Source organism: Adiantum capillus-veneris, chromosome 30, assembly GCF_014529385.1.
Source record: "Adiantum capillus-veneris isolate H3 chromosome 30, ASM1452938v2, whole genome shotgun sequence".
In the NCBI taxonomy this organism is placed as follows: Eukaryota; Viridiplantae; Streptophyta; class Polypodiopsida; order Polypodiales; family Pteridaceae; genus Adiantum; species Adiantum capillus-veneris.
In genome coordinates, this window is record NC_140960.1 from 5,662,164 (window position 1) to 5,682,590 (window position 20,427).

Here is a 20,427-nt window from a genome sequence, read left to right on the forward strand (position 1 = left end):
CTATCCGCGATTGGCCACACTTAAAGGATTACGACAACCTTTACCCATTCCCATTCGCCTAGTATTGCAATGAATTTCATCTTTGATCTTCCAAAGACATAGAGTGGGCACGATGGCATTTGGACTGTCATTAATAGATTTAGCAAGCAAGCTTACTTCATTCCAGTGAAGAAAACAGTCAAGCCGGACCATTTAGCGAGACTGTTCATTGCACAAATATTTCAATTACATGGCATGCCTGAGACAATAGTCTCCGACAGATTTCCCCTATTTACGAGTTTGTTTTGGAGGGCTATTTGGGAGAACATTGGCACGCGGTTTTAGTTCTCGTCACCATTCCACCGGCAGACAGATGGGCAATCTGAGATTGCAAATTCAGTTGTTCTGGATTTATTGAAGTCTTACATCTCTGATTAGAATACTTGATGGCATTTTTTTTTGCCTTTGGTAGAATTTGCCTACAATAACACGGTTCATTCTTCGACTGGAAGGCGCTATTTGAGATAATTGAAGGTGCTCGGAAGGTTCTCCTCCTCCTACTCCTCCTCCATCCACTTCGCATCTAATGCCGGATAGTTCTTGCATTTAACCAAGAACCACCGAATCACTTTACTTTCTTTCCTTGTGTGCAAAAATCTGTTCAGAAACTCTCTACAGTGAATATAGAGAGTTTTGCCCTATCGTACCATCGGACGCCTAACATGTTGCCGATTTTTTTATATAAAAGAAACCTACACCGTCTTTGTACAGTACATACTGTACTGTACGGACGTATCGTACAGATGGCATCTGTACGCACGTATGGTAAAACCTTGTAAATTTGGGCACAGAACTCTGTCGTGCTCTCTCTGTCTCTTAACATTCAATGATTTTGAAGTTTCTGTTCGTGTGTTGCTATTGATTTCAAGCTTGGAGTGTCCAAGCTTGTAACAGATACCTACAACGGATTTGAGAACATGACAAAGGCTCTTACTTTTCTCCAATTGTTTGATATGTCTTATGTGGGGGGGGGGGGATTCACAGAGGTTTGCAAGGTCAGTAAAGTTGTCACGTTTTTGAAAGGAAATGCACTTTCATGGTGGACAACATTGTTGATGCAAGGATAGGCACCCGCCACATGGGTATATTTCAAGCAAATGTTTGCATCTACATGGTTGTCAAATGAATTTGAAGCTGAAGTCATGACGGATTGGCACAAACTCAATGCAGCTTCTTGCAAAAGCTTAGAGGAGTACAATCGGAAGTTCTGTTACTCTGTAAAGCGTTGCTTTTAGTAACTTCTTAGAGGTTCGTGCGATTGATAGAGCAGATTGAGAAATATTGTTGTGGGTTGCCTAAAGGGCTTAGAAACTGCTGTACAAAAAATAGAACGGCCACCCTTACAGAGCTTATGGAAGTTGCCAACATTGGTCATGCCTTGTTGAAGGGAGAAGTTAGTGGATTCCAGGGCAACGTGAAAAGGGGCCAGCGAAAGAAAAATTTGGCATTTGCTTAAAAGCGACTCCTGAACCGTCCATTTTGAAAAGGCAAAGAAAGCTAAGAACTCAGCCGAGACGTCTACAGGACAGAGAAAGAAACATAAAAGGAAGCCTTTTAAGTCGTTCGAAGAGAAGAAGGCTTCAATGGCTGAGAATAAATGCTTTATTTGTGAGTAGCTTGGTCATTTTGCTGCAGATTGTCCACGCATAAATGACTCAGAGGACAAGAAGGGCAAGAAGCCCAAACCCACGGCAAGTTGAGTGCCACATATCTTGGGTGATCAAAGATTTCATGTCTCCAAAATGCAATCATGTACACTTGCACCTTAGAGGCATGTGGCATTACACAAGATGCTAATATGGGGAAAACACCACCGGACTTTCCCAACACTCGGGAATGCACTTCGTCCCACCATGATACTTCCTCCTCCTTCTTCTTCGCACCCAAGGGCACACGTTCACTTGATGCGGAAGCTTGCGCCATGTGAGACTCGAGAGAGGGAGGGAGCTTGAGAGAGAAAGGGAGAGGGACTCGGGAGAGATAGGGAGAGGGAGAGGGAGAGATGGAGTGATAGGGAGAGGGAGATGAGGGAGATATGTATTATGGAGAGATGGCGAGCCGTGAGAGAGAGAGGAAAAGGGAGAGATGGAGAGAGGGAGAGTGAGCTTTCACTTGAGCCTTGAGGCTTAAGTCTTGAGGCCCAAGGGAGAAGGAGAGAGAGCTTGAAGCATTGAAGGTTGAGCCTTGAGGCTTGAGGAACTTGGAAGAGGCTAGAGCCGACGTAGAGAGCTTGAGCCTTGAGGGAAGGATGAGGCTATGGGCTCTCAACCTTGCCCTTGAGGCATTATATAGGAGTTAGAGTCTACCCCTCCCTCAAACGTTCAAAAAGAGTGCCTAAACGCCCCCTGTTTTAAAAAAAAACGGTCATTTTTTTCAAAATTTGAAATCTGCCGTTCCCGTTCCGTTCCGCTCACGCGTTCCCGTTCCGGTTCGGCCGTTCCCTGCCCGTTCCGCCCAGCCGTTCCGGTTACACCCAGGAACGGAACGCCGTTCCGTTGCCGTTTCCGTTTCGGGGACCCAAGTTGGCCGGGAACGTGTTCCGGGAACGGGAGGGGTCCGTTCCGCTCGTTCCCTGTTACTCTGACAAAAAGTACTTGAGGAGCTTCCTATTCTTGGATTGGAATGCATTGATTGCGGGATATCCCCAACTTGGGCTAGTCCAAGAAGCTTTGGGTTGTTTTCGGTGGATTCGAAGCGAGGATTTTCACTCCATATGCAATCACATACGCTTCCATCTTGAAGGGAAGGGTCATAGTGAGGAAGCTCTGGGGTGTTTTTAGCAAATGCAGAGAGATGGCATCTCTCCAAATGCAATCACGGACACTTTCACCTTTAAGGCATGTGGCATTACACAAAATGCTGATATGGGCAAAAAAAATCAGAATGATATGGTTTGTAAGGGGTTGCTGAAAGAAAACGTCGTGCTTGGCTCTGCCTTGCTCGACATTTATGCCAGATGTGATGCATTTCATTAAGCACAGAAGGTGCTTGAGGGTGTCTCTCCAAATGGAATTACATACGCTTGCATCTTGAAGGCAAGGGTCATGGTGAGGAAGCTCTGGGCTATGTTCAATAGATGTTGAGTGAGGGCATCATTCGGAATGCAATCACGTACACTTGCAATCGTGTCGGGGATGTTGTCTTTTGAAATGTATTGATTGTGGGTGTTGCCCAAGACGCTAATATGGCCAAAAGAATCACGATGACATTCGTTGTTAGTGGTTGTTGAAAGAAAATGTTGTGCTTAGCATTGCATCAGTCGACATGTTTGCCAATTGTGGTGCACTTCATAAAGCACAAAAATTACTTGAGGAGCTTTCTATCCGGGATATCGTCTCTTGGAATGCACTGATTTGCAACTTGGGCAAGGCCAAGAAGCTCTAAGCTGTTTTCTGCGGATGCAAAGCGAGGGTATTCACTCTAGATGCAATCAAATATGCTTGCATCTTGAAGGCAACTCTCATGGTCAGGAAGCTTTGGGCTGTTTTTAGCAAGAGGGCGTCTCTCCAAATGCAATCGCATGAACTTGCACCTTGAAGGGATGTGGCATTACACAGGATGTTGTTATGAGCAAAAGAATTCAGGATGATATTGTTAGTCAGCATGTACCTCATAAAGCACAAAAGTACTTGAGGAGCTTCGTGTTCGGGAGTTTCTCTCTTGGAATTCACTGAAATGGGCTACAAATCAAATAGATCTCTCTCTCTCTCTCTCTCTCTCTCTCTCTCTCTCTAAATGTAGGGCTTATGTACATAGTGTTGGCATGCCTAAGCACCGTCGTAGGCCTAACAATTGTACCATTGGGAAGAGCGAGCGAGACCTGCCGTAGGCGGGTTGCGCGAACTAGTATATATATTGTACACCTGTAATGTGCGGTGGAAAATATCCTAAAATGTCTTGCTGTTTATTGTTTTCTACGAAGGTATATTGTTATGTGCATAAAAAAATTATCCATACGGAACGATGTACTGTAAGTATTTGTATGTACGGTACGTCACGTATGGAACCACCTTGCTCCGCTCAAGCATGGCCAATGTCGTGTATCCTTTGGTGAAAGCTCGCTAGCTTAGCTGCCTTTGCCATAGTGAAGCTGCCTTGTGGGCCGGCAAGGGTGACTCCTAGGTACAGAAAGGACTCCACCACCTCTTCGTGCCCACCCACTGCCATAAATACCGTAGCTTTCTTAACTCCTCTAGAAGTGTGGACGATCGTTACCTTGGTTCACTATCAAACCCCATGCATACAAAACTTGTCTAGAACATCCAAGTGATGTTGTAGGCCCTCTTGTGACTCAGAGATCAAAACAATGCAGTCAGCATAGAGCATGATATGTATTGGAGTACTTGCGAGGTCTCCGGCTTCTCCATTGGCATGTAGTATGTGGTCGGAGATCTCATCGATGTAGAGGCCAAACAGAGTCGGTGAAAGTGGGAAACATTTCTTCAAATGGATGGTGCTAATAATAGGCTCTGATAAGCCTTCTGGGCAGCGTACTTACCTTTAACCTGCTCATATAGAGCATAGGTGGCCCAAATCGTCTTTGAGGGTACCCCCAAACTTTGGAGGTGTTGGAAAACCCTCTCCCAAGGGTGACACTTTGGATACTTTTTGTGAAAGATTTTGGGATGCTTTTCTACCGACCACTTCTTTTAAGAAAGTCACTTTCAAGGAGCCAATCGAGCGCTTTTGCTATGGACTTCCCAAAGAGATGCCTTGAGCAGAAGAGTCTATACAACAATTGATGGGACATGCTAAGCAGAGATTCTCGATCCATTCGGGTAACCTGACTTACCCCGCTGATGTAGTTTCGACACCAAGGACTGGACAAAGTTCAATTAATGACTCTTTCTTCAGAAAAAGGACGCACGACCCCGACTGAGCGAGGAACAGAGAACTCTATATCTCAAAGAGGGGAAGTGTTTTGACTACAGAGAACAAGGACACATCTGTGCGAGGTCTCCTAAAAAGGCACATCGAGGACAATCTCAAGAAAGGCTAGAGATCTGCAGAGCAACAGAAGAACGAGGCAGAAAAGGCAAGATGAAAGCAAGACTGGGACCAATTGTATGGGGATCGACTTGAGTGAGATTGACGAAAGCACAGAACTTTGCCGCGCATGGGTTCTTTGGTGAAGGAGTCTAGGTCAACTTCATTTCACCTGAATTGGCGGCTCCACTTAGATTATACCCGACAAGATGGAGCCACAGGCGGATGCAATTCGAGGGGCGCGCGCACGGGATGTTGCCATTACACATGTCATTGATAAACTTCGTTCGCATTGTCAGGGGTATTTAGGACGCAAGGACTTTTATGTCATGTCTTTGGCAGGGTGTGACGTCCTCCTAGGAATCCCTTGGTACCACAAGAACAAAGCCGTGGTTGATAGGTGAAGAAAGCGACTTTGACGAATGAAAGGGCATGAAAACTGTACTCGATGTAAAATTGAAGGGCGAGTCCGTCTCTATTGTATCGGCTTTGGCCACTTCAAAATTAATGAAATCCAGTCTTTTTGTTTACGTGATTTACTTGAAAGAATTGAATGATGAACAAAGAACCAATATGTCTAAATGGGATAAAGAACAACAAGAATTTCTGCACACATGCTGACTGTTTCTCTGAAAGCATACCAGGCGAGTTACCTCTATCTCATCCAGAGGACCACACCATTGAGTTGGCCACCTTATCGAGTTAGCCGAGCCCAGAATGAAGAAATCACGAAACAAAAGAACTTCTAGAAAAGGGTCTCATCCAACGTATTACATCACCTTACTACAGAAAGACGCTCTTTTTGTAGTCACAAATGCTCGGACATTGTGTGGCCAATGTGAAACGGCTGACGGCCAAGAGTTTCACCCAGAGTTGGGAAGGGCAGGTCGCCATGAAATGGTCGGGCTAGTTGACACTGGAATCTGAGCAGTAAAAGGGTGTCTAGGGTTAGTTCAAAATTATTTAGGCTCCTCACTCACTACACTTATATGTTGGTGGCTACTAGGAAATTAACTCAAAAGAGGCAATCTGGATACTTGGCGGCTCCAGGTGCAGTTGCCAAGCTCATCCCAGCCGGGGGCGCCCAGAGGGGGCTGATTTTTGCTCCACAATGTGCTACAATGTGTGTGTGAGTAGTGGGTGTAGGCGATCACAACTTTAATGGAAAGCTTGACTTCTCCTTTGCTCTATGTAGGGTGACAATTTTCTCTCGTGCATCTCTCTCCCCCCTTTGCACGTATGGTAATGCCCCACTAGTTGGGCTTCTCAGATAACCATGTACAGTTATGGGGGTTTCATGCGCGTTTGCCAAGGCAAGAGCCTTCTGGATAGGAACCGGATTAGCTAATTGCTAATCCCCTTCAGGTACGCACAGTTCCATCCCGAAGGAATGCGAAAACGGAGATTTTTTTCGCGTGAAAACTCGTTTGTTTCAAAGGGGGACTGTTCCATTGCATGCAGGAGCACCTGAGACTCGCGTAGGCGTGCTCGCTTCGCCCAAAACGATTCAAAACAAAGAATTATAGCATGTTGTGTTTTTCTACAGGTTTAGGGTTTCCCACCTACACTCCAGGGCAATGCTAGGGGAGCCTCGGGAAAGCCTTGGGATGCGTAAACGACTTGACAATGACAAAACAGGAAATTACAGTACACTGAAATTGACCCGCAGCTCAGTGGAAAGCTTCCTAACCGCAAGGGAAAGTGTCATTGACGTGTACTTTTGACCTTCAGAGGGTTTTGCGTTGTTATGTTGGCGAAATTGGGTCAAAAACCTGCAATAACAGCCATGGACAGGTTTGGACAGCTTGGTGAGGGTTAGGTGGAAGTGTTCGGATCGTCCATTTGCCAGGGGAGCCTTGGAAAAGCGTTGGGTGCTTGTACAGGACAATTTAGAGAAGTTTCCCGCGAGAAATCTCGTCTAATTCAAGGGGCACGTGACCCCATAGGTGGGAGAGCTCGAGGGCTATCCACAGAAGTGATTTGCACGCGAATCAAAGCGCAAAACAGAGAATTCAGCGAGCTGTAATTTCTCACCAGGTTTTGTAAAGTGCTCTAAAGTGCGTGAAAAGTCACCCTGTACTTGGGATTTTGTTTGTGGAGACTTCTATTGTGGTGGTTACCGAAATGGGGTTAGAGTAGAGAAGTTTCAGCCCGATAAAAGTGGGACAACTTGCAAAAGTTTACAGGTTTTTTTCAAGTTTAATAAGAATAAAGAAACACTAAAAGGGACGCCAAACTTTGGGGCCTACAAGATGTCGCTGTCTGCTTGAATCGCTCTAGCTTTCGAGCCGTGTGTGTTTGAAGTGTCAATTTCCGTTACAGGTTTCATTTGCAAAGTTTCTTTGTGTCCTTTAAAAGTCTGAAGTAAAGTTTCGGGTGAAAGCTAATGTCTACCGCCCTACGGGCCGGTTTCATGGTTCTGGCGCTTGGACAGAATCACTTTTTTCTCAAGAAGTGAGCCTTGGTTGGTTTTTGGTGAAGATACAGAGTACACGAACGTGGAATTACACTATGGCCAACTAAGGGAAAGGCATTATGGAAGAAGGTTCCTCTTCGCAGGACAGGCATGCAATTCCTACAGTGTTTGAGGTTGGCAAGAGTTCACGGAAAACCCTTGTCTGTACCTTTTGTTGATATGAATGCTCCATCAGTGCAGAGCTTTATGACTGGGCAACTTGAAGAAGATGCGTTCGAGATTCGATTGGTTGCCGCTGCGAATGTTTTTTCTCGACTCGTGCAGAACCCAAGGTTTATGGAGTTCCTGCAAGCGCCGCCAGTGCCACTGCAGACAAGGCCACCGTCTCATGCAGTAGAGCTTGTTGAGGCTCAAGTCCAAGTCCCTTGTGTGTCTCAGCAGGGCGGGGAGCACTCACATGTTGCGGAGTCACGTGGGGCTCCAAGACAAGTTTCTGCTGTCCACAAAAAGGTGGTTAGAACGCCTATTCCACAAGCTTTGCCGGTTCAGCCCGCCACCTTTCAAAGTCTGCATGTTGCGTTAAATGGACATGGAACCAATTTCCAAGCAATGCATTAGGTTTTTCCAGCACCCACGGTACATCCTGGGTATTTCGGGGGTGGATCTGTCTCTCAAAGCATGGCTGGTTATGGGCCTGGGAACCGACATTGTATGACAGGAATAGTATGCAAGGCGTGATGCCAAACCCCATGTATGGTATCAAGGCTAGTTTGGGGTGCCACAAGGCAATTTTAGCATGGCTGGGTTTTCTGGACAGCAGCCACATATGGCACTTATGACGCAAAATGTCAATGGCCAAGGAATGCCGATGATCCCTACTACAGTGCCAATGTTGCAGACAGTTCCTTATTACAATTTTTTGGAAGCACTGGAAAAGCCAAAAGCCTACAAAGGAAGTGGTGCAACTGTAAAGTTTAGCACTTTTAGCGGTTTTGAGGATAAGGCAAAGCCTGTTTACTTTCCTCCAGCAGTTTTATATAGCTTATGCATGGGGGAATTTTACAGAGGCCTTTAAGGTCAGGAAAGCTTCCACTTTCTTTAAAGACAATGCGCTTACATGGTGGATGACATTGTTGAGGCAAGGATAGACACCCGCAACATGGGTACACTTCAAGAAAATGTTTGCATCTCTGTGGCTTCAAATGAATTTGAAGCCGATGTCATGACAGATTGGCACCAACTCACTGCAGCTACTTGCGAGCGCCTACAAGAGTACAATTGGAGGTTTTGTAAAGCGTTCCTCTCAGTAACCTCCTATTGGTTTGTGCCCCTGAGAGAACAGATTGAGAAGTATTGTTGTGGGCTGCCTTAAGGGCTTCGAGATTACTGTACAATGAACAGAGTGGCTACCCTCATTCAGCTTATGGAAGTTGTCAACTCTGGTCTTTCCTTGTTGAAGGGAGAGGACAATGGGTTTCCGAGCAACGTGAAAGGGGGGCAACAAAAGAAAAGACCGGCAAAGAGGTCCTTTGCAAAAGCGGCTCTTGAAGCTTTGCAGGAGTCTGAAAGAGAAGAGAAAGCTGAAGATTCAGCCGAGTCTTTTGGAGCACATGTCAAAGAAAGAAATGTTAAGGGACAGGTTGCAAGACGCTATTTGATGAAGTTCAAGAACTATCCAAAGTGGATGGAAGAGCATAAACTATCAGAGTCACCAAATGTATTGCAGCTTTATCTTGAGGCCTTTGAGTTACAGCCTACGTATGCCCCAACCCAACGTGTACAAAGGAGGGGTAATGATCGAGCTAGCACATTAAATGTACATACGGATTCAGTGCAATAGAAGTGTGCACAGCTCTTCAAGTATTGAAGGTATAATGCTCACTTCTATCACAGATGGAAATGACAAAAGTATGAAGGTCTCATTAAGTCATTTGTATCTATGTATTATGAGCTTTCTTGCGGGTACATGCGATGACAAAAGCGTGCTAACAACACAAGATCTTCAATGGCATGTATATATGGCATACAATCGAGGACGTTTTCGATTTCAAGAGGGGGGTATGTCACGAGAACGTGGCAACCACTAACCTTAGTTGTTGATTTCTTTCCTTGATTTTTATTTAATTTTTGGGACCCTCTTGTTGAAGTTACAATTGCCCGAACAATGTGTGGCCAGTGTGAAACGGACGACGGCCAAGAGTTTCACTCGCAGTCGGGAAGTGCAGGTCGCCACAATGGTCGGGCCAGTCGGCACTGGAATCCCAACAGTAAAAGGGTGTCTAGGCTCTGATTGAATTTTGTGAGGTGTTTTAAGTAAATCTCTCTCGTGTCGCGATAGATTCCAAACTTGGGTGTCCAAGTTTGTTACACCGTGTAATCATTTGATTTGTGGTGCTGTAGTTGTCGGATAGTTTTTGCCATCATGTCTGTAGTGAAGAAATTAGATCTGGTAGGTTGAGGCTCAGGTGGCTCAAAGATTTGAGGTTGTCCAAGTATCTCATATAGCCTCTTTGCATAATCATGCCGTGTTTGTGTGGGGGCTGCGACAAAGGACGGGATGGAGGGGATCATGGAGTAGTCTTTCTTATGGAAGGCTTCAATGCACACTAATGCGAGAGGAAATTTTGATGATCTAGAAACGCTACATGCTACAAAGGAGGATACCACTACTCGAGCCTCAATAGATACAACTCATCCTACTACATCCGGGCACCATTTGCTAAGATTAGGCTCCCAGGACCGTCTCATCATCTGGCCCACATCAGGGGGCTTGACATGCATGCCACATGGAGTTGCAATTGGAGGGGGAAGTACAATCAATTATGTCCTCTTAGCTCATTTACCACTCCACCTCTCCCCATTGAATCTGATCACGCCTACCTTTCGCTCTCTTTCATCCCAGATGCCAGATCTCACTCTTACCACAGCCTCGGTAGGTTTCACCCATCTTCACCACTATCGACACTTAGCAACCATATCTCATCAGTACTACACACACATCAACTCTCATATCTTTCCCACACCATTCACATCAGATGTACTCCCCTCTTGGGACCATACCCCAGATCCATTGGTATGATGATGAGTTCAAAGAGAGATACCATAGCCTATTAGCACGGAGAGCTCAAGGAAACAGATGAAGACCCTTACACCGCATGCAGCCAGTCTTTGAGGAGGCACATGAGTTGGAACTCTGTATCACCTCTCCAACTCTGTATCACCTCATCTTGAGCCTTGATAGTGGAACAACATATCATGTGGGAGCAAAATAGCATAGAGTAATGTAATCAGGTCTTGTGCTAGTTCTAGACGAATCCATTTATGCTTACAAAAAATGTAATTAGAGCAAATGAGTCTTGTGCTACAATCTGTATCTTGCTTTGCAAATCTCATTTGAAGAGTATGGCCACTCCTTTCGATCCTCAGGAAGTGTTTTGCGTGTACACTTCCAATATATGGACTCCCATTGGAATCCATGTAATCTTGATAGGCCTCGCTCTGGATTCTCATGCCTCTTTGTGATTAGAATGATATCCTGGTTACTCAACACCCTCTCTAGTTGCGCTAGGTGCGCCTATAAGTCACTATTGTAGTTCCAAACAATGTGTATCTCCTAATACTATGTTGTAGAGGCCGCAAGTCCCTATGCGATGGTTTTGCCATCAATAATGACCATCACGATAGGAGTCTCTCTCTCTCTCTCTCTCTCTCTCTCTCTCTCCCTCTCTCGTGATTTTTAACGTCTATAACATGTCAAAATCGGCCTATGAGACAAAAAAAATGTACATGTGTATGTCCTTCATCTATTAGAAAAGGACAAATGATACAAATTGAAAAACCATTGGTAGTAAGGTAAAAGGGGTGCTGTAAAAGGGTGATTCTAGAGAGGTGTATGGGAGGGGGGATGAAACTATATCACTAAGGGGTGTATGCATGTATATATATATATATGCTCAGGGCAGTACAATCATGAAAATGCATATAGCTCCATCTTTTAAGTGACTTTTGTTGGGAACTAAGTAGGGCAATTTTGCAAGGAAGTATAAAAGAAAACCTAGCGCTAGCACTTTCTGACAAAAGAGGTAGCACGAGCACCTTGCTCAACAGGCAACTTCTCAGCAAGACTCCCAACAAGGCCTAGCGTTTTTGCAACAGAGCATCAACACTAGCGTTTTGCACCACAGACCAGCCCTTGCGTTTTTGCATAGCAGATCAGCCCCGATGATCACAGCAGACAGTAGATCCACCAGCGCTAGCAGATTCTACAGCAGTTACCAGATTTCCTTTGCAGCAGAAGATTTTCAGCCCTAGCGTTTTTGCATCTGCAAGACACCTCAACGTTTTTTCAAATCTTCGCGACAGAATCAACCCTAGACTCAGCGTTTTCAGTTTTCAGTAGTCAGTTTCCGCAATAGAATCCCCAAACCTAGCATATCTCACCTTCTCGCAGCAAATGCTCGCCGCACGGTCAGATCCCGCGAAGTTTGTAGATTCAACCTGGAAAACGTAGATTTCAGCATCTACTTTTAGCGCGTCGTCGTCGTACCGTCGTCATCGACATCGTCACCAACATAGAGTCAGAAATCAGCAGATAAAGATTTGAAGATTTCAGCCATTAGCGTTTTCAGATTTCAGCCCGTCTCGTCATTGTCCTTATCGTCGTCAACATCGTCGGCATGTCCAAGCATTGTAGAGATTTGTGTAATCATAAGTAGAGCCATAGAGAGTGGGGTCTTCGAAGGAGGGTTTGACAACATTCTGGTGTCGTATTCTCCTCTCTCTATCTCTCAGTCTCAGCACCTTCATTCACAATGTTTATCCACTTTGTTTGTGTCCATTGTACTCTCTCACTAAAGGAACGGAAGCCTCTCCCTTTCGTTAGTAGAAGGAACCTTGAGCACAGTTCGGAGCACTCATCTTGAGCACAGTTCAACATTCACTTCCGCTCCACCTAACATTGGTATCAGAGCTTTGGTAGTGTTCTCTATCACTCAAGGAAAGAACCACATAATTTCTTTTGCTTGTTGAGGTCGCACGGAACCCAAGTCCTCTTTGGCGTGTCGATTCCTAATCGTGTTTTTGAAGAGTGGCAGGAAACACCCAAGAAAGAAAAGCTTGTCCAGCCTCCCCTTGTGCCTCTTTTCACTCATTGAGAGCGGACCGTGCACTTAGCGGCCGGCTTATCGATGTGAGGTGGGAAAAAGCAACCTTGGTGTGAGCGCAAAGCCGCCAAGGGATGCGCCCGCAGAAAAGAGCAGAACTCGGGTGAAGAGAAGACCCTTCTCTAACGCAGATTGCAAGCTAAAGAAGAACTCAAGAACCTCAAGAACTCAAGAACCGCAAGAACCCAAGAACCCAAGACCCACAAGAACCCAAGTTCCTTGTGAACTTAAGAACCCAAGTTCCTCGTGAACTTAAGAACCCAAGACTTCAGTGGATGGTCATCACCTGAAGCGGAATGGATACTTCGCATAGAGGTGGTGAGCATGGGAGTGGGAAGGAGAATTTTCCCGACCAGGAGGTGTTTCTGACCCTCCCCCTTCCCCATCTACGACAAGGATTGCATTGACTCCTATGGAGGAGTTGAAGCACTTGTTTATGAAAAGGAAGTTAGAATGTGAAGAAAGAGAAGCAGAAAGAAAGGCCTACGAAGAAAGGAGGGCAGCCATAGATCGTGAATACGAAGAAAAAATAGCAGCCATAGAGCGTGAGCACGAGGAAGCACGCTTGGAAGTCAAAGAAAGAAAAACAAAATTGGATTGCAAGAACGTTGTTCATTCTTCCTCTCTCATTTCTAATGTGCAGGTGCAGATTGAAGAGATTCGGGAAAAGGAGACTCTCTTAGTCTCTTCTTCTCCAAAGCATGACACACAGGATTTGCATGATTATGACAAGCATGATGATTTGCATGATAATGATAAGCATGATGATTTGCATGATCAAGATGTGATTATTCACGAGCATGATGATTTGCATGATCAAGATGTGATTATTCACGAGTATGATGAGTTGCACGAAGAAGCTGTGATAGTTCACAAGGATGATGGTTTAGTTGATACTTTGTCTAGTGACGCTAACCTCATTGCAGATTCGATCAATCACGAAGAACCGATCGTGGCTCTCGAGTCGAGGGCTACAGAACCCCCTCAGAAAGAACCGATCTTGGCTCTCGAGTCGAGGTCCAAAGAATCCTCTCAGGAAGTATTATGTGTACGAATGATTAGTCAGCATGCATTGTTCGAGTGTTTTATTCGTGATCATTTCCTGTATTTTAATCAGCGTCTTTATGTGATCCCTTTTAATAGGCATGCCATATTGTACGTTGAGCACGATTCACTCATGAATGAGCACGGATATATGCGGATTTAGCATGAAAAGATGGAATGTTGTATTCAAGGACTTCACATTCCATTTCTCTTCCTTAGCATGACATAGTATCAGAAAGAGCACAAGAAGGATTGAGCATCAAGCATAGGCATTTCCATTGTGTTTTGCCACAGTTGATTGATTTAGATCAGAAAGTCAAGATTTTTGCACCATAGACCAGCCCTTGCGTTTTTGCACAGCAGATCAGCCCCGATGACCACAGCAGACAACAGATCCACTAGCATTAGCAGATTCTACAGCAGTTAGCAGATTTCCTCTGTAGCAGACGATTTTCAACCCTAGCGTTTTTGCATCTGCAAGACACCTCAACGTTGTTTCAGATCTTCGTGACAGAATCAGCCCTAGACTCAGCGTTTTCAGTTTTCAGCAATCAGTTTCCGCAATAGAAACCCCAAACCTCGCAGATCTCACCTTCCCGCAGCAGATCCTCGCCGCACTGTCAGATCCCGCGAAGTTTGCAGATTTAGCCCGGAAAACGCAGATTTCAGCATCTGTGTTTTCAGCGCGTCGTCATCATACTGTCGCCATGGACATCGTCACCGACATAGAGTTAGAATTCAGTAGATAAAGATTTGAAGATTTCGGCTATTAGCGTTTTCGGATTTCAGCCTGTCTCGTCGTCGTCCTCATCGTCGGCAAGTCCAAGCATTGTAGAGATTTGTGCAATCATAAGTAGAGCCATAGAGAGTGGGGCCTTCGGAGGAAGGTTTGACAACATTCTGGCGTTGTTTGCTTCTCTCTCTATCTCTCAATCTTAGCACCTTCATTCACGGTGTTTATCCACTTTGTTTTTGTCCATTGCACTCTCTCACTAAAGGAATGAAGGCTCTCCCTTTCGTAAGTAAAAGGAACCTTGAGCACAGTTCGGAGCACTCATCTTGAGCAAAGTTCAACATTCACTTCCGTTGCACCTTACACACACACACACACACACACACACACAGAGAGAGAGAGAGAGAGAGAGAGAGAGAGAGAGAGAGAGAGAGAGAGAGAGAGAGAGAGAGAGAGAGAGAGAGAGAGATGACACACAAAAGGCCAAAATGACCTATGAGACCAACAAGTCACAAAGTGGTGAATCTAATACAAAGTTTGTGTGTTGAAAGAAAGACTAACATCCTAAACAAAATGTTGTAGTGAAAGTGTAAGTAAGGGAAAGAGTAGAGACTCTCTAGTCAATACAAAGTACAAAGTAATGAGGGATGCCTCTCTAGTAAATACAAGGTACAAAATAATGAGGGATGCAAGAAACTGAAGCTATCAAGAAGGATATAATCCTCCAGCGCAGAGTAAATCCATTGGTCGATGTCGGATCTCCTTGATGTCCACCATGGTCAAAAACCTGATTGGGTATTGTGCCTGGTATGCCAAAATAATCCGAATCCTTCTATGTAGTCTCCGTCTATGCTAGGATGCTCTTCTCTGTGATCGTGGATGCCTAGATCTCCCTAGGTCCATCGCACGGTCAATAAGTGTGCCTCCAGTGGAGGTGGGATCCGAACTCTAATGCAAAACCTGTCTGTCTAGTTGTCTAGTGGCTGTCTAGTGGTAATGGATGGTATGAAATAGTCGGGAACCTGATGTGAGTTTGTCTCTCTGGTCACCTCAACAAGCAATCTCTCTGTCTCCTCAACTCAAGCAAGAAAAGACCCAAGCATCTTTGATCTTGGTATCCCATAACTCTGGAACGTGGTCCAAAACCCTCCCTGAATTAGCAATGGAATCGCCCGCGAATCTCATAGTATGCAAAGCAATGACATATGTAATGCAGCTTTGTCTCTCGCTCTCTATGGCATACTCTGGCATCAGTTGGAACTCCTCTATATCTTCCAGGGTAGAAATCCTCTCGGGAGTGCATACCTGCCCCACAACTCGTGTATAAAGCCATAATCCCCCAAATGAGCTATGTGGGTCATAGTAACATGGAATGGCCATTTTCAGGTCCCCGTTCCCCGTTCCCATCCCAATTCCCGTTCCAAATCCCCGTTCCGTGTTTCAAATGTGAGTATTTGAATCAGGGAATGGCATTTCATGCATGTTACCGTTCCCCGTTCCCCGTTTTGATTTCCCGTTCCGGGTAACTATGATGTGGGTATCCAGACGACCTGCAGTCGCCGCATTAGTCTAGCTGTAGGTACTGTATCTAAAGTTTTGCGGAAGTCCACAAAGCTACAATATATCCGTTTCCCATGTGACTTGCCCTCCTCAATAATGGCTCGTAGAGTGAGGATGTGATCAAGAGTAGAGAAACCCCTCCTAAAACCTACCTGTCCTGTTGCTTGTATACCCTGTCTCTCTGCCCATCTGCTCAGCTGTTGCTTGAGAATGGATGCCTATAGCCATGCTAATGTGTGACCGATCATAATAGTACGTAGTTTCGAGGCTCCATAGGGTCCCTTTGCCTTGAGGATAGGCACGATAATAGACAAACTCCAAGTCTCATGCAGGCCCTCATACATAGCATGGTTGAACCTCATAGCTAGAAGCTATGCAAGCATATCTCTGACATGAATAAAATGCTCAGCCACTCATCCCTCATGATCATAAGCTCTCCCATGCTTCATCCAGTCAATGGCTTTCCTTACCATATCCGTTGTAGAGAAGACATGTGCATGTGGGCATGCTCTGGTGGATCCCGTAGAGGTGGCTGCCTTGACAGTGTATATAGGGAGCAGCATCCCCCCCCCCCCCCCCCCCCCCCCCCCAAAAAAAAAGAGAAGTAATTGCTAGAGCAGGAGAGGATTCATGAAAAAGCCGCCAACTGTGAGCCAAATCCTGACTCAAACATAGCTGGTATAGCTCCTGCTCAAGGCTAGCCAAAAAGGCCCTGTTCGTTCGATGTACTAAACGCCGGTAGGCAATACGCGACTGTCTATGAGTGATGACTCCGATAGAAACCTCTCTTTGTAGTTGGGCTCTCAAATATTTGCACTCCTCATCATACCAAGTGCTTTGGGCCATAGTCCCAGAACGGCGTCTCTGCCAGGCTGTGTATGTGGATAAGCCTCCCTAGCCGCATCTCGTAGTGTCTTGTAGAATATGGGTGAGCTCCTCCACAGGTCGCCTTGGATCCTCTGTGCATAGGTGTCCATAAATCCCACCATGTAAACACAGTCCTAGGACCTCATGCTCGTGAACTGGAAGGAGATGTCTAGTGTCAAAAGGGCATGGCTGGGGTCCAACTGTGAAGTCCTTAGTATGGGAAAGAAACCTCGGGGGGGGGGGGGATTTGTGCTTTCTTAGCTCTGTGAGATAGGTTGCTCTCTTGCACCATACCTGTTTCTATTTGTGGGAGAGGCCATATCCGTTTACTACGATGCGAGAGCACATTGGTTGGTGGGCATACTTCGATGGGAGGGGATTGCCATCCTAGTTAGCACCTTCATCTGTTTTTTACATATGCCCCACAACAGGAGATATCTTGTCACATTCGGATTTATTTTAGCGATGGGATCCAAGGGCCTGTTTTTACCGGATTACAATTAGTAGCCAGTTAGAGTAGTTGGCGCCAATGGAAGAGATGTGTGGTAGACCCATATTTACCTGCAGGCTGCAGCCTGGTGGCTATGGATGTAGGAGGATCTCAACTTTATTGGGACCTTAGGAATGTCAGTGAGCAAGGTCAAGCCCGAGTCTCATTCTTTGAGTGCACAGTGAGGCTGGGTCGCATGGCTCTAGTGAGAACATAGAATGCAGCGTACACAGATGTGGGCAAAGCATCTCCGATGCATATTTGAGATAGTGGCATATTTTTAGTGGATTATTGCTCATGGTGGATTGGCATTAGGGACGTGGGATGATTTCATGGGACATGATCCTTCATGTGATAGAAATTTAGATGTATATTTGACGCGATTGATTCCTTAAGTCATGGCCTATGGACTGGCCTTGCTTCACATGCTACTTGCAGAGCGTCTGCACTTTTTCTCAGTAGAGCAGGGGGTACAGTTTGGGTTTGTCACTCGGGGCGAGTGTCTTTGCTCATGCACCTCCCAAGAGCACATCTATTCTACGAGGGCTTTGACATGGTTCTAGTGTTAATGCTGACAGCAAATGAATACTACAGTGTAATCACTGCTGCAAAGAGTGATCCGAAACAAATTTGAAAACAACTGAAATCTGCACAGTGAAGCAGGTAGAAAAGATGTCGGTGGATGCTCCTCTACACAAGACAATCGATGGCCTTGAACTGCCACTATCAACGCCCCCTAGGTATATCTTTATCTTTCTTGAACTTTGGTTACAAATCTGCCACGTATTGGCAGCAAAGAGAAATCTTTAGAGTGCTCACACATGCACTGCAACTGTTTTTGTCTTAAGTGCTCACACCATTCTTATATAGAAGCTCTAAGCCAAATAAATGTGGGTTCTTCTCCGGAAAGTAGAGCATGCTTGTGGTGGAATCTAGCATAAAAAAATAAAAATCAGCCCTCAAAAGTTGTAGCGTTGAATTTTTGGAGAAAAAGCCAGTTAAAACACATAAAATTACGATTGACTTTCCGACCTTGATTATTACCCAATTTGCCCAAACTGAAGTGCTAGAGTGAAGAAAAGCTGTAGAGAGAGAAAATCAAGTCTAGAGAGAATCTCTAGAGAGAGAATTTCTAGAGAGAATCAGCCAACTCTGAAAATACAGATTTAGAGCGAAGAATATGCCCTCTCTAGGGTGAGGAGAGAGAATCTAGAGAGCAACCATTTTAAGGTTTTTTCCTTTGACCTAGAGGTGAATAGGGACCACCTTTTAAAGTAGGATGCCTTCATTTATCTGGCTGTGTACTGATCACGTGCACAGTGATCATACAGACTCTGAAACCCTAACCCTAAATTCGTCACACTATAGATACCCCTTGAGTATGATTCTACAGATAGCGAGGAGGCAGCAACGCAGTAAGATCCACATATTAGAGATGAGATATTCTCCTTGATAGCTAGTATCACATTGTGGAATTCTCGAAAGGCTGGCTGTCTCCACATTCTTGACTTAGTGGGATAGAACAGTAATTTTCTACGGAGGTGGGATAGAATGTACAAGATCAAGCACACAAGATTTACGAGAGACACCAGAGTAATAAGAACGCTTTACTTGCTTGCCATATTGACATTCATTCAAAAGTCAAGCTTTGTGCCTTTAGCATCAAGCTTGTTCAAAGTACAAAGCTTAGAAAGGCCCTTTTGGCTCATATGGCCAAGCCTCTTGTGCCACTACTCCATGTGAGAGTTAATTTCAGCCAATGCAATAAACTTGCCCAACACGGCCTTTCCATGCATGCAGTAAAGTGTCCCTTTCTTTGTGCCTTTTACAATCAGCCTTGAGCCTTTAGTCATTTTCCATGATCCTCTCTCAAACAAGATGCTGTAACCATGCATATCCATCTGACCAACAGAAAGCAGACTCTTCTTGATTCCTGACACATATCTAACATCATGCAAGACAAGCTCATTTGGGCAATCTATGGAGAGATGCACAGTGCCAATACCCTCAATGGAACATGCATGATTGTTTCCAAGGTATACATGGCCATGCTTGCCTGCATCAAATGTAGAGAAACACTCCTTGATAGGAGTCACATGAAATGAAGCACCGGAATCAACTATCCAAGTTTGGGATAATGCATTATTGACAGTCAACAAAGCATCAATAAGATCACTCTTGGTGATTTGCATGTCCTGTGTATGAACATTAAGAGAGGCATCAAGGTCATAAGCATCATCATTTGACAAAGTGGCACACAAGATGTCCTCTACATCTGACAGCTCCTCAATCACAACACTAGAAGCCACATTGGCCTTCTCTTTGTCCTTTGAGCTATCCTGTGCATTTGTCTTGACTTCCTTCTTGTCTTTCTTTTTGTCTCCGCCATTCTTTTTCCGTTCTAACTCGGCTTTATAGTACGTGCAATCGGGTTTCTTGTGACCTTTCCTACCACACTGATAGCAAGTCACATCACCCTTGCCTTTGCTGGCATTTCCCGTTTCCTTACTTTTACTCTTACTCCTTTGTACATAGGCATTCTTCTTCTCTGTCCTGCCTCTAACCATGTTTTCACTTGCTTTCCTCCTGATTTCCTTATTCAAGATAGAACCCCTAACACCATCAAAGGTCAAATTGGGGTTATTGGACAATGAAACCACCAATCTTTCCCATGACTCAGGTAAGTCATAAGCAAGAAGATAGCTTTCAGCTAATCATCAAAAGGAGGCAAGCCTGAATCCTGTAACTGCGACAACGTACCTGTGAACAACGACAAGTGCTCTGCAGCGCTCTTGGACTCATCTAGTTGCATGCCAACAAGTTTTCGCATCGAATGCTCTCGGTTAACAGGCGTTGTATTCTCATACATTCCCTCTAACTTCTCCCACACATCAAAAGCACTTGTGAGACCTTTCACATCAATGACTGTCTCATCGGTCATGGCCATTTTAATGTATGTAATAGCCTTCCTGTTCAGGCTTACCCATGCTTCATCCGTCATATTTTGTGGCTTTACCTGTTCAAGTGCCCCTTCGCAATCCTTAAGAAATAGGATTCTTTGGATCCTGTCTTTCCAAAGGTCGAAACCTGTTCCATCGAACCTCCTAATCTCGAACAAACTCTTCACATT

The 20,427-nt window shown here is 45.1% G+C and overlaps 1 protein-coding gene across 21 annotated transcripts in view; it reads left to right on the forward strand.

Moving 5' to 3' along the window:
- The window catches only part of LOC147417477 (uncharacterized), a 124,629-nt gene that overhangs the window by 66,464 nt on the left and 37,738 nt on the right, over positions 1–20,427 (forward strand). For 10 of the 21 annotated variants that reach the window (XR_015187352.1, XM_086507504.1, XM_086507505.1 and 7 more), the window contains one exon: positions 17,953–18,037. The exons of 7 other annotated variants lie outside the window; for them this stretch is intronic. Coding sequence is in view for 11 of the 14 variants with exons in the window: in XM_086507504.1 (XP_086363630.1) it covers positions 17,953–18,037 (85 nt within the window). In the remaining 3 variants the exon portion in view is untranslated. The remainder of the gene's footprint in view (positions 1–17,952; positions 18,038–20,427) is intronic. 4 more of the 21 variants (XR_015187350.1, XR_015187355.1, XM_086507507.1 and 1 more) reach the window with 1 other exon arrangement.